We start from the raw sequence: 13,210 nt of genomic DNA on the forward strand, positions 1-13,210 counted from the left end.
GTTTTTGTGTAGACACTTGTTTTTATATCTCGTGGGTATCCACCAACAGTGGATGAGGGTTCCAGTTTCTCTGCATCCTCACCAACACTTGATATGATCACTTTGATGATATATCTATTCTAGTGAGTGTAAAGTGATATCTCATTGTAGATCTCATTTGCATTTCCCTGATGGCTAATGATGTTGAGAATCTCTTCATGTGCTTATTGGCCTTTTGCATATCTTCTTTGGAGAACTGTTAATTCAGATCTCTTGTTGATTTTTAAAAACTGAATTATATGCCCTTTAATTATTGTTATAACAATTCTTTATATATTCTAAATACAAATTCCTCCCTTAACTAATACATGATTTAAAAAAAAATTCTCTCATTCTGTGGGTTGTATTTTTGCCTTCTTGATATTGTCCTTGGAAACACAAATGTTTTTAATTTTAATTTACCTATTTTCTTCTTTTGTTGCTTGTGTTTTTAGTGTCATTTATTTAAGAAATCATTGCCTAATTCAAAGTCAGAAAGATTTGCACCATGTTTTCTTCGAAGATACTTATAGTATTAGCTCTTATGTTTAGATCTTAAGTCCACTTTCAGTTAATTTTTATATACAGTATGAGGTAGGAGTCCAATTTCATTATTTTGCATGTGGATATCCATGTTTCCAAGCACCATTTAATGAAAAAGACTATTTTGCCCCCATTGAATTGTCTTAGCACCATTTTCAAAAGTCAGTTGACCATAAATGTGATCAATATTTCTGGACCCTCAATTATATTAGTATTTGATTCTGTCTGATGCTGTCAATTTTGGTTTTTTTTTTTTTTTTTTTTTTTTTTGAGTCAGGGTCTAACTCTGTCATCCAGGCTGGATTGCAGTGACCCAGTTATAGCTCATTGCAGCATCAAACTTCGGGGCTCAAGCCATCCTTGCCTCTGAATAGTTGAGACCACAGATGCATGTCATCACATCCAGCTGATTTTTGTTTGTTTGCTTGTTGTTGTTGTTGTTGTTTGTAGAGATGGGATCTCACTGTTTCCCAGGCTGCTCTCCTGGCCTCTAGCAATCTTTCTGGCTCAGACTCCTAAAGTGTTGGGATTACAGTCATGAGCCACCAAGCTTGACCAATGTTGAAAATTAAATTGTTTTCTTAATATCATTTTTTATTTATTCATTGATACTATATCAAAAGATAACCAATTTCTGTATATTTGATCCTGTACCTGTAACTTTGCTGAATTTATTTATTAGTTCTAATGTTTTTTTTTGTAGATCATGTCATCTCCCATCTCTATTTAGTTACACTTCTTCCTTTCCAATCTAGATGCCTTCTATTTTATTTTCTTGCCTAATTGCCCTTTCTTGACTGTCCAGTACAAGTTGAATAGAAATGGCCAAAGCAGACATCCTTGTCTTGTTTCTGATCTCAGGGGAGATAATCCAGTCTTTCACCCTTAAGTATGATGCTAACCGTGGGTTTTTCATAGATGCCCTTTATCAGGTTGAGGAAGTTTCCTTCTGTTCCTAGTTTATTGAGGGTTTTTTATTTTACATTTTTTACTGTGAAAGGGTGTTGAATTATGTTAAATACTTTTCCTGTGCCTAATGAAGTGATCTTGTAAATTGTAATTTGATCTTATCTATTCTCATTTCCAAACACTCAAGAGAAAACTGTAAGGAACTACATTTACAAAATAAACCATAACTTTACAAAAAGGGCATAAAATAGCATTTTGGCAAAAACTTACAGATAGGTAATCTAAAGGTATCTAACTGTATCAATTTTAAAAATACAAAAATATAACTTTATGAGGAAATTTTTTCTGACTAAAAAAGTAAAACTTCATCTGCTGGTTATAGGAAAATATGTTCTTGTAAGAAAACGGTGGCATAATAAATTAACAAATAGCACTATCATCACTTTCACATACATATTTATAAAATACAGGATAGAATTATTAAAATTCTCTGTTAGTAGCTGACATCTCCTGTTCCAAACATTTCCATATTAAAATACAGATTTATAGTTCAAAAACTACATTGTGTTAACCAAAACATATTATGCTTTATACTTTAAAACAGCACATTAGCAAACCCATTTATCACACACGTTCAGAGCTGTATTGCCTGGGAAGAAAAGAACAAAATATAATTCCCAATTATGGTTTAATTGTACTCTGTGTAGTATATATAATGCCTTCTGCTTTAATTCGCTCCAATATTGGTCCATAGATCTCCTTTGAAAAGGGCCCCATTAGGCCTTTGGCTTCAATTTCACCTGGAAGAAAATAAATGTATAATTACCATTTTAAAGGTAGTGTCAGAGGTTAATTTCCCCATCAAGAGTCTCCACAAAAGCAAACTCAGAGTCAATGAATTCTTGGAGGCCTAGGCATTTTTTAAGTAGCTGCTTAAAAATGTCCCTTAGTAAATTATTACTTAGTCAACACTTTGAAAGCAAAAGGAGTTAATTTTAGATTGAAAGCATAGCCGGACCTAGGGATATTGTCAGAATTTGTACACTTAACTGCATTAATTACTGCCAGGACAATCAGAGAATAAAGTAAAGTAAGAAGTCAATCTGACTGGTCAGCTTAACTTGCTAATATCATATTTTTAAAAAGGCAAGACACCAACAGAATGAGTTGTAACAAGTTTGATTATATGGGCACAGGCACCTGTCAGCATGACTGAAACATAGAACCTGGGCACTCTCACTAGAGGCCACAATGACCCCAACTTCTGTCACTTATTTCTTCACTGATTCCTCAATAACTAAGTTGGTCATTGAATTTGATATTAGCTGATATGCTACTATATATTTTTTTCATTATTTCACATTTATATGCTTTGATATTTTCTACTCCCCTCATTCTTTCTTGAGAGCCAAACAGAGGCAATGCTTATTGAATGTCTATGTGATCTTCTAGGGAGAGTGGAGAATTGAAATTTGTATTCATTTAGTCTAAAATATATATTGAGTACTAATAATATGCTGAGATATGAAGATTAATAAAACTTAACCTATATTCTTGAGAATCTGGAGTGAATATCTTTTTCTATTTTAGAGTTATCACTCCCAACATGGCAAAAACCAAAGAAAGAAAGGAAGGAAGTGACCATTCCCTGGGGACCCCTCTATGTGGCAGCAGATTTATGTATTATATCAGTTAGTGTCACAACAACTCTATGAAATAGGGATGGCAATACCCACTTTAAATATGAGGAAACTCTTGCTCAGAGGTGCTGAGTAACTTGCAGCCCATCACTCAGCCACCTTGTAATTGAGCTGGAGCAAAAATCAAGTCTATCTCCAAAGCCCCCATGCTTTACTCACCAACAGGGGCCCTCCCTGGCAGTCCGCGCTTGGATCTTCTAAGATGGCTCACTTTTAGTGAATGCCTGTGTTATACTCAAAAGCAATTACTTGATGTCCAGGCACCAAATGACTTGGAGGTGATATGGAAACAGGCTCATGCCTCAAATGAACAGACTTACCGTCAAGCAACATTTTGGCTGCCATGGCGGTGGGTAACCCCACGGTTTTAGCCATGGCTGAAAAGCCATTGATGTCCCCATAAGCCACAAGATCAATCGTTTTATTTTCTAAATGTCCAGAAGGATGTCTGATTCCAAAGCTGTCTCTCATCACAATCATATCTTTTTCTTCAGGACCTTAAAACAAATAAAGATAAGTAAAAATGCCACTATCATTACAACTCAAATATCGTCTACCATCTCCTCCTCCTGCCCTTCTGGTTTTAAAAGTTTTCCCTCCTTTTATATATGATCACTAGACAATTAATTACACAGCTTTTTAGCCCAAAGTCAAAGTGAAAACCTCAAGGAAATTAGAACTCTGATTGCATTCCTTTATCTGGGATGGTATCACCGTATCCTGTTTACAGACACGAAGGCACTGCTTTAGAGGCCTTTTAGTGTGCTCCAAAAATGCTTCTTAGGCATTTGCCTAATGCATTTTAAAAAAAAAAGGTAATGTCAGGCACAGTGGCTCATGCCTGTAATCCCAGCACTTTGGGAGGCTGAGGTGGGCGGATCACCAGGTCAAGAGATGAAGACCATCCTGGCCAACATGGTGAAACCTTGTCTCTACTAAAAATACAAAAATTAGCTGGGCATGGTGGCGCACACCTGTAGTCCCAGCTACTCAGGAGACTGAGGCAGAAGAATCTCTTGAACCTGGGAGGCAGAAGTGCATTGGGCCGAGATCACACTACTGCACTTCAGCCTGGTGACAGTGCAAGACTCCATCTCAAATAAATAAATAAATAAATAAATAAATAAACAGTAAAACTATGTTTTTCCTTTTCTATAATAACTATCTTTATTTTTACTTAATAATTCTCATATTCTTCTCCCTGGAAAAATAGTCCAATTGCCTTTTCGTCACACCACATCTTCCCATTCCAGCTGCTTGGCGCCAACCTTCCAGTATGATTATCTGCACTGACTCTATCTTATGATTCTTCTTCAGGTATATTTAGCTAACACTTCATAGCCTACCATAGGAAAGCTTCATGACCAAATGCTTGGAGAGGGCATCCACAATGGACTCTGCCTGAGGGACTTCTTCATCCCCAAGTAAGCCCAACCTGAAAAGCACAGGAGATGGCTGCATTAGTTCAAGTCCTATACATGTTCTCATTTGGGAAGCAAAAGGGAGCTCCTTGAATTTAATCTTGAAAGGGCAGAATTACAAGATGGTAACTCAAGTTGTAGGATTTTCCTAAAGTGTAAAATAATAACAATATCAATGTTTTAACCTTCAGAATCATCTCCAGACTCACCCAGGCACTACTCCCCGGAGCAGGGCAGAGATGATGCATTGTAATCCCATGTTCTTACAAAGCTCTTTATGAGATTAACTTAGAGGTTAGTTCTCCAACATTAAGTATACCAGCAGGATGCCACAGCAGTCATATGAAAGAATGTTTTAATGTAATATTCTCTGACTACTCAGAATCTCCTACAGGAAAGCAAAAATACCCCACTATGCTTGGGAACTGAGTGATAAAGTGTTTCCAGATAAGCATTTCTCAAATTATAATTGCCATAGAGCTCCTTTTTTTATCTACTCTCTATGACCACATGAACATGGCACATGATAATCTCTCTACCCACATTAGAGCAATAAATTAATCAAAGACAAATGTAAAATATTTAACTTTTTTTTAGTAGAAATTAGCAATCATTGATCCAGTATATTTTGCTCTAAGTTGAGTGGTGGGTGCCTACCATTCAGCAGCCTCCAACTGGGTATTGTCTCCTCCTAGTTTCTTAAGAACAGCTTCCTTCAACACATTGTGCTCAGAGGAGGGTGAAATCCCAACTAGGTCACAGAGGAGTTGTTTCTGGTTAGAAAAATAAAGACAAAATTTCTAAGTCTCTAATAATTTTTTTTAATTAACTGAAAAATTATCCTACTAAAACACTGAACTTCAAATACACCTCAAATTTTAAAATTAAAAATAATTGGAAACAGGAAATTGTAACACATACACATACATATACGCATCTGCATACCTACACATCAATAAATAGCTGCTATTCCAAAATGATACTTCACCAATAAAAATGGGTTCTAAGATCAACTCAATACAAAACAGATGGTGTGCTTCTTACTAGCACATTCCCTGTCTTTGTATATCCTCTCTATCACTATTTTTTTACCCATTCTCCGCCTACCCTCTAGCAGTCCATTTTGACCAGGATGAAGTGGAAAAGGCTTACTGCAGTGGTTGCCAGTAGCAACCCAGGATCTTTTGTAGGTTCAAGAGATAAGAAAGACCTTGCAGTTAATAAAATCTCAAAGGAAGAACATGTAAACAGTAGCCATAGTTTTTTCTACTTTCGAAACAAGACTTTCTCTAGGCTCCCAAAGGAAATGCTATGCTCTAGATCAGGAGTGAACCAATTGGTTCACAGACCAAATTTGGCTCACTGTGTTTCATTAAATAAAAAGTTTTATTGAAACACAGTCATGCTCATTGGTTTATGTATCGTCTATGGGAGAAGTGAGTGGTACTGACAGAGACCATGTGGCCCATAAAGTCTAAAACATTTATAACCTGGTCTTTTACAAAAAAGACCATCCCTAAGAATGTCTGCACCAACCTTCTCAAGCCAGCTGCCTCAACCCCAGGTTCTCTCTGCAGATATTTATTCACTCCTACCCAACAAGTAAATTTATGAAAGGTAAAACTTAAGATTGGAAAGGTTCACAAATGCACACACAAAAAAATAAGTGTAAAAGCATCACAAAGAAGTGATGAATGCTTAAGGTGGTAGATACTCCATTTATCCTGATGAGGTTATTACACATTGCATGCCTATTTCAAAATATATCATGTCCTCCATAAATACACACACCTACTATGTACCCATAAAAAATTAAAAAATAATTTTTTAAATGAAACTAGCTAGCAAGAATACCAAAACTTTTTTTTTGAGATTTAATAGAATTAGCAACATTGGTCCTTTTCTCCTTGTGATACATTTCTGGCATTTCTATTGGAATATGGGCACACTAGTTTAAGTTGAATGACCAGCTGGTAATGAGTTAATTCTGAGCAGTTAGTGGAAGCTCTACTTCACATTCATTTCCAAGCCTCCAAAGTTCATTCCAACTCTGAGGCCTTAAGATTTTGGTAGAACAAAAGATGGACACATAAGCTTGGTAACTGAAAATCAAAACACTCATAGTTCTAAGTAACCACATGAGAGTATTGACAAGATTTGGAGGTTGGGAATCCAGTTCTGTAATACACTAGTAACTCTCCTGGATTCTCACTTTCAGGAAGCCCAAGTGACTCCCATCACTGGGTCACCACTTAGACGACTGGAAGAGCTCAGAGCTTAATGCAGAGAGCAAATCCATCTCTTACCATAGCTCAAGGAGCAGTCAAATGATGTAAGTTGCTGCAGGAAATAGGCCTGATATGTGTCAGCCCCATACCCTCTCCATTCTTCCACAACAGTGAGGGGAAAGGGGGCTTCAGAATTACGATTTATCTTCCTGCTCATAAGCTAATAAATGGGTTCTTTTGTTGATCCAAAGCAGAGTTCACCCCCGACCATTTCAGAAGGTATTTCTGAAGAGGAGCAGATAGAACGTAATTCCAGAGTCACTCACCCAGGTGAGAAAGTTGGCCTCAGGTCTGAAGGCAGGAAGTGCTTCTCTGTTTATAAGACCTAATTTTACAAATCCATTCAAAGCTTTCATATATCCCTGAAACAAGAATTAATAAGCAGTATATAAAATGTTTTTCTTCCAATGAAAAAATATAAAATATTTTTGAAAGGAGGGATCTTCATAACTAATTTAGAAAATAATTGTTTATATTGATGATATGAGTGCTACAGCTCTTTTAGAATTTGCCAAGCAGGTTTTCTCATCTTTACTAGAAACCCCTCTCCACAACCCACCAAAAAAAAAAAAATGTATTGAGGATATAGTTACAACTAATTTCAAACTCAAACTGAGATCAATAGTGTCATAACAATTCCACTGGTTTACATAAAAGACCTTGCAAAACTTAGGTCTTTACTTCTGTTTCTGGGTAACATGTGAATGAAATTTTCTGGCAGCATAAGGGCAAATTTTCTTATGTGTTATATGCTGTCAGCTCAGCAGAATATTATTTAATAGAACAGTCAGTTGAGCTCTTTCTTATAATGGAAGGAGGAACTTGTAAGAATATCCTCCTCGGGCCGGGCGCGGTGGCTCACGCCTGTAATCCCAGCACTATGGGAGGCCCAGGCGGGCGGATCACAAGGTCAGGAGATCGAGACCACGGTGAAACCCCGTCTCTACTAAAAAAAATACAAAAAATTAGCCAGGCGCGGTTGTGGGCGCCTGTAGTCCCAGCTACTCGGGAGGCTGAGGCAGGAGAATGGCGTGAACCCGGGAGGCGGAGCTTGCAGTGAGCCGAGATCGCGCCACTGCACTCCAGCCTGGGCGACTAAGCGAGACTCTGTCTCAAAAAAAAAAAAAAAAAAAAAAAAAGAATATCCTCCTCAAAAGCAGATAATCCAATCTACTGATTAGAACCACTACCCCCAAGATATACGGAGAGAAGAAAAAGAGGTAGGAATCAGAGAGATTTTTCTAAGATAATGATGACATCACCACTCTGATAAAAATTCCTCATATGTCTTTCATTGTCTACAAAGCAAACCTGAGGTCCTTGGTATAGTATATAAAACCCATCACAATATGCTCATCTAACCTAACTCACAGATCTCCACTTTTACTATTCCCCAAATGCGCTGTGTTCCTCCAGAAACCAGGGCCTCCGTATATGCTGCTCCTGTAACTGGAATGTGTTGTCCATACTTCTTCATTTATGAAATGTTTTCTCCTCCCTTCAGACCTAGTTTAGCACCTCTTCTGAGTCCCCTAGGTGAGTGGAGACTCCCTTCTTGTAGCATTTTGTATATACCTTTATCATGGCAATTAATACAGCTTGTAATTAATTGTCTATTCAGCTGCTGTACTGTAGGTATTGAAAGGAGGGAAATAATATCTTTATTATATTATATTATGTTATATTATATTTTATTTGTGTGCATATTCTTCATCCCAATGCCCACTTCGGGGCAGATAAGTCAAGCAAATAATGCCTAGTCCATGGTGAGCAAAAATGCATCACCACTGATGACTAAACTGTAGAAGAGTATTATATTAATAGGTGCTAGGTTAGAGGAAAACATAGCTGTGGGAGCACAAAAGAAGGGGAACTCACATAGATGGGGCTGGGTGGTTCAAGGGGAAGGAGTTAGGGAGGATACCATAGGAAGGTATTCAACATTATTCAACATTCCAATCCATTATTCAGCATTCCAATCCCCTAAAAAGGAACAAATGGCTGGATAAATAGATTCTGAATAATAGATGAAGTGAAGAAAGACCATAATGGTTTATTCTCCAGTGTGCAAATGGGAAGCAGGGTGAGAGGGCTAAGATAAGAAATTTTGCAGCTGTTGTAATTACTGCTCAAGCAGAGAGAGAGAGAAGAAAAGAGAGAGAGGGAAGTAATTCTAGGGAGCAACAGAGTTTTTAAAATATAAAATAGTTCCTGTAACCATCAGATACTTCACAACTGAATGTCTGGTCAACTAGCAATTTTCACATTTCTAAAGGTTATATTGTTCAAACTGTTTAAAGGTTACTAAAAAAAGAATTCTCATTTGCTCTAATCCAAATGCAAATATACTTCAAAGAGGAGAAACAGAAAAGTAATATCACTAGCTTGTTTAGCTCGCTTCTGGGACCTGTTAGGTGATAGAGATCCCTTTATCCAACATCTAAAATGCTGATTTCTGAGCTATTTATTAATCTCAGAAATATATTTTTATGCTGACCCCTAGAAATGAATTTATTTTAGGTATTCATTCATCAATAAGCATTTAGCAAACTGCTGCCATATGTCAGACTTGTGCTAGGGACTGAGGCCACAGAGACGAAAAAAAAATGCAGTCCCATCTATGCAGAAACTGCAGTCAACAGAAGGGTCAGATAAGTCAAGTAAATAATTCCTAGTCCATGGAGCGCAAAAATGCATCACCACTGATGACTAAACTGTAGCAGAGTATTATATTAATATGTGCTAGGTTACAGGAAAACATAGCTGTGGGAGCACAAAAGAAGGGGAACTCACATAGATGGGGGTGGGTGGTTCAAGGGGAAGGAGTTAGGGAGGATACCATAGGAAGGTGCTATTAAGCTGCATCTAGAAGGACAAGCAGGTGACAGGCAGGCAGAGAAGGAGAGTAGCCAAGGCCTCTTTGTCATATTTGAATGATGGTATCTCATCTCCAGTACTGGAAAGAATGTTAGGGTTACCAAAGGGTTGCTGGCATTGCCCAGGATGGTGGCCCTTATGATTATGAACACTGTGACATCTTCCATCCTCAGAATCTGTGGGGATGTCTCCCACTTGCACACCTTGTTGAGACCTTTATTCAATGTTTAAATCTATTAAAATCCTTCATTCCAGGATCTATATGTTTGTCAAAAGACTATACTGAAAGCCATATATCCTAACTACTGGCCAAAAAAAAAAGTTACTACTCATATTCTTTGAACAAATTGAAGAAAAGAGATGAAGAAATCTGCCAGAGCTGGGGATAGTATGCATGAGTTCAGACTAGAATTTCTACTGTGCCTAAAGGTTGGTAGAAGAGCCACAGCTCCTAGATCTCAGGAGGACATTGTCATTGATGTCTCATTTGATTCCTGGACAATGAAAAAGTCATATTCATGGAGTACAAGCACCTGCTCTCTAGGAGCTTACAATCTCTTTGGGGAGACAAGAAAAATATACATAAAATTATAATTTAAAATGCTGACAAGTAAACGCTAAGTGCCCATAAATGTAACAGAAGCTCTCAAGAGTAAGAAATACAGTGGTTGTTTTCTTTTTAAGAACAGATAGGTGGGTGAACCTGGAAGACATTTTGCTAAGTGGAATAAGTGAGACACAAAAAGTAAAATATTGCATGATCTCACTTACATGCAGAATCCTTTTTTTTAAGAAAGTAAAATATGCAGAGATAGATAATAAAACCGGGTTACCAGGGGCAGGGTTGCAAAGAAGAAAAGAACAAGGCCTGAAGGAGTACGATACAAATACTTGGAGGAAAATTTCCAGGCAAAAGGAACAGCCAGCAAAAAAAGATAAGAGAGCGACAGAAAAGCAGGCACATGATTGAAGAGTCATCACTGATAGGTCCATGTGCCTTACATCTTCCAGTTAAAAAGATAATTAGAGAATACTAGATAACACACATGAGACAAATCCCCTCTCTGGCCTTAGCCAGGAAATCTCACAAGACAGACAGATTTGCAGCCAGGTATCTGATCTTGAGAGACGCATGTATTTTAGGTATGCTGGTTACATTAGGTTGAGTTGAGTGCCCTGTCGCCAAATTTATGGGCATCCAGAGCCTCAGAATATGGCTTCACTTGAATGTTTGCAGATAGAATTAATTAAGGATCTCAATATGAAGTCAACCTGGATTTAGGGTGAACCCTAAGTCCAATGACTAGTGCCCTAATAAGACGGGAGGCAACACAGTGAGACATACAGAAGAGGGTGATATGAAACTGAGGCACAAACTGGATGGATGTGTCTCAAAGTCAAGTCTCCAAAAGGCACCAACCTTACTCACACACACCTTGATTTCAGACTTCTGGCCTCCTGAATGGTGACAGAATAAATCTCTATTGTTTCAAGCTACCCAATTTGTGATATTATGCTAGAAAACTATTAAACCAGTTGTCTTGATTTGGTTACACTTGTAACTGCTTTTTTTGTGATCAACAAATGTGTAGTGGACATTTGCATTTATGCTCCTAGAATGTACTCCCCATTTTGTGGTTTAAAAACATTTTGGATTTGCTCTGGGGAGGCCCCTTTAATCTTGTCTGTTTCCTCCACCCCAGTCCTCATTTTTTAATGACATTGAATCCATCTCCATTTCTAGGGACATATAACATAGGTCAAAGTAGATGAGCACATTTTATCCCACTGACCTTAGGGAGCTAATGAGACAAAAATCGTATTTTTGGCTATTAGAACGGTATCATTTTTTATTCCCACTGAATTTGATCCTGAGAGCCTGGGGATGCTGCCACAACTCTGCCATCGCATAGCACTTGAGACTCCAGTGAATACTGGAAAGAAGAGCCGAGAGGTTACAAGAAATCAGGTCCTGGGGAAGTCACTTGACCTCTAACTCTCACTAAGCCTGAAGCCCTGCCTGTCCTCAATCCTAATGAGTCAATTAATTATCTTTTTATTTTGAGGTGAGTCTCCTAAAATATTCAATCATAAGATTTCTGAAAAAAAAGAAATAGACTCCAACTTGGTTTATCATCTTAATTATTTTGACTACTAAGAAAAGTTAAGTGTACACATCACTTACATCAAAACTGGCAACATGTTGAATCTAAAGTCCAGCTGCTTACCTTATATCTCAGTGTCCCCCGCAACAAAGTGTGAGCAGAAGAAATGCCATAAATCTCAGCATATTTCGTACTGTCTCTGTTAGGATAGCCTTCCAAATTTAATCCTGGGAAAAAATCCATGGATGTAACGGCATCAAGAAAGGAGATGCCCCCTGCAACATTCACAACCTGAGGAACATTGAGAAGGCACAGATGGGGTTACAGTTGTTCCTTTCTTTTAGGGCTTCCCTGAATTATATGGACAAAGAAAGCAACAGAACTTTGAAAAAAAAAATAATGAAACCACCATAATCATTATCCCATACTTAAGCTGTTCTTCTAATATCATAATTCACAAAGCAATTCTTCTCTCAAGCTTTAAAATTTGACTCTAAAACATTTAGTTTTTCTAAACATAAGGTCTTATTTTCAAGTTTTTTCCTTCCCCTGGATAAAATGGCACTAAATTATTTACCACTAGAATTTGCCTTTTTAAAAAATATAAATATTTAGAAAAAAGTTTTAAAATAAACATTTTAATTTTATTTTTTTAAACATTTATTTTAAAATAAAAATGTTTAAAAAATAAACATCTAAAATTATTTTATATAAAAATGTTTAAAAAATAAACTTAAAAAAATAAGTTAAAGCAACAGATAATTATTTAAATGGCTGCTATGCTCAAACAACAATCAATATTCTCATTCTTTTCTTTTTTTTTTTTTTTTTTTAAACTCATCCTAAAGTTTATTTAGAAGAATAAACTGTAAAATACACAAGGCGATTTTGGAGAAGGAAAAATATGAAGGGAGACTTACTTTACCAGATATAAAGCCATACATCCATGGAAGTTCAACAGTGTGATATTGATATGGTGCTAGACATGTTGTCAGTAGAACAGAATTGAGGGTCCAGAAGTGACTTATATACACCCCCCATGCACACACATACATATATAGAGTTAGATTTATGGAAGTGTAGGCTTTCCAGAGCCATAGGGTGGCCTCATCAATAAATGGGTTTCCATTATTTTTATAAAAGATATTGGAAGCCTCTTTTTATGTGACAATCAGTTCCCAGGTGTGAATTGTGAAAGGCACAAAGATTATACTTTTAGAGCAAGGGTGTTCCTTTATACACCATGGAATACTATGCAGCCATCAAAAAGGATGAGTCTCATTCTTTTCTTTTACTTTCATGACCCTTCTAAATGCCACATTAGTCATCAGTCACATACATTTCATTCA

At 37.1% G+C, this 13,210-nt stretch overlaps 1 protein-coding gene and 1 non-coding gene across 8 annotated transcripts in view; one reads left to right on the forward strand and one right to left on the reverse strand.

Annotated features, from left to right (window-relative positions):
- Window positions 1-444: 444 nt before the first annotated feature.
- The window catches only part of AASS (aminoadipate-semialdehyde synthase), a 69,485-nt gene continuing 56,719 nt past the window's right edge, over window positions 445-13,210 (reverse strand). For 4 of the 7 annotated variants that reach the window (XM_074035884.1, XM_065542509.1, XM_005550630.4 and 1 more), the window contains 6 exons: window positions 11,985-12,152; window positions 7,146-7,241; window positions 5,249-5,364; window positions 4,517-4,605; window positions 3,491-3,667; window positions 445-2,270 (listed from right to left, as the gene is read on the reverse strand). In XM_074035884.1, the coding sequence (XP_073891985.1) occupies window positions 2,152-2,270; window positions 3,491-3,667; window positions 4,517-4,605; window positions 5,249-5,364; window positions 7,146-7,241; window positions 11,985-12,152 (765 nt within the window). In that variant the 3' untranslated portion in view covers window positions 445-2,151. Of the gene's footprint in view, window positions 2,271-3,490; window positions 3,668-4,516; window positions 4,606-5,248; window positions 5,365-7,145; window positions 7,242-11,549; window positions 11,691-11,984; window positions 12,153-13,210 lie in introns of all 7 variants that reach the window. The other 3 variants (XR_012432820.1, XR_012432819.1, XR_012432821.1) reach the window with 2 other exon arrangements.
- Window positions 7,365-7,426, forward strand: LOC123572624 (U7 small nuclear RNA). The gene has a single exon (XR_006697183.1). It is a non-coding gene; the product is annotated as a U7 small nuclear RNA (small nuclear RNA).

Source organism: Macaca fascicularis, chromosome 3 (genome assembly GCF_037993035.2).
Source record: "Macaca fascicularis isolate 582-1 chromosome 3, T2T-MFA8v1.1".
Classification (NCBI taxonomy): Eukaryota; Metazoa; Chordata; class Mammalia; order Primates; family Cercopithecidae; genus Macaca; species Macaca fascicularis.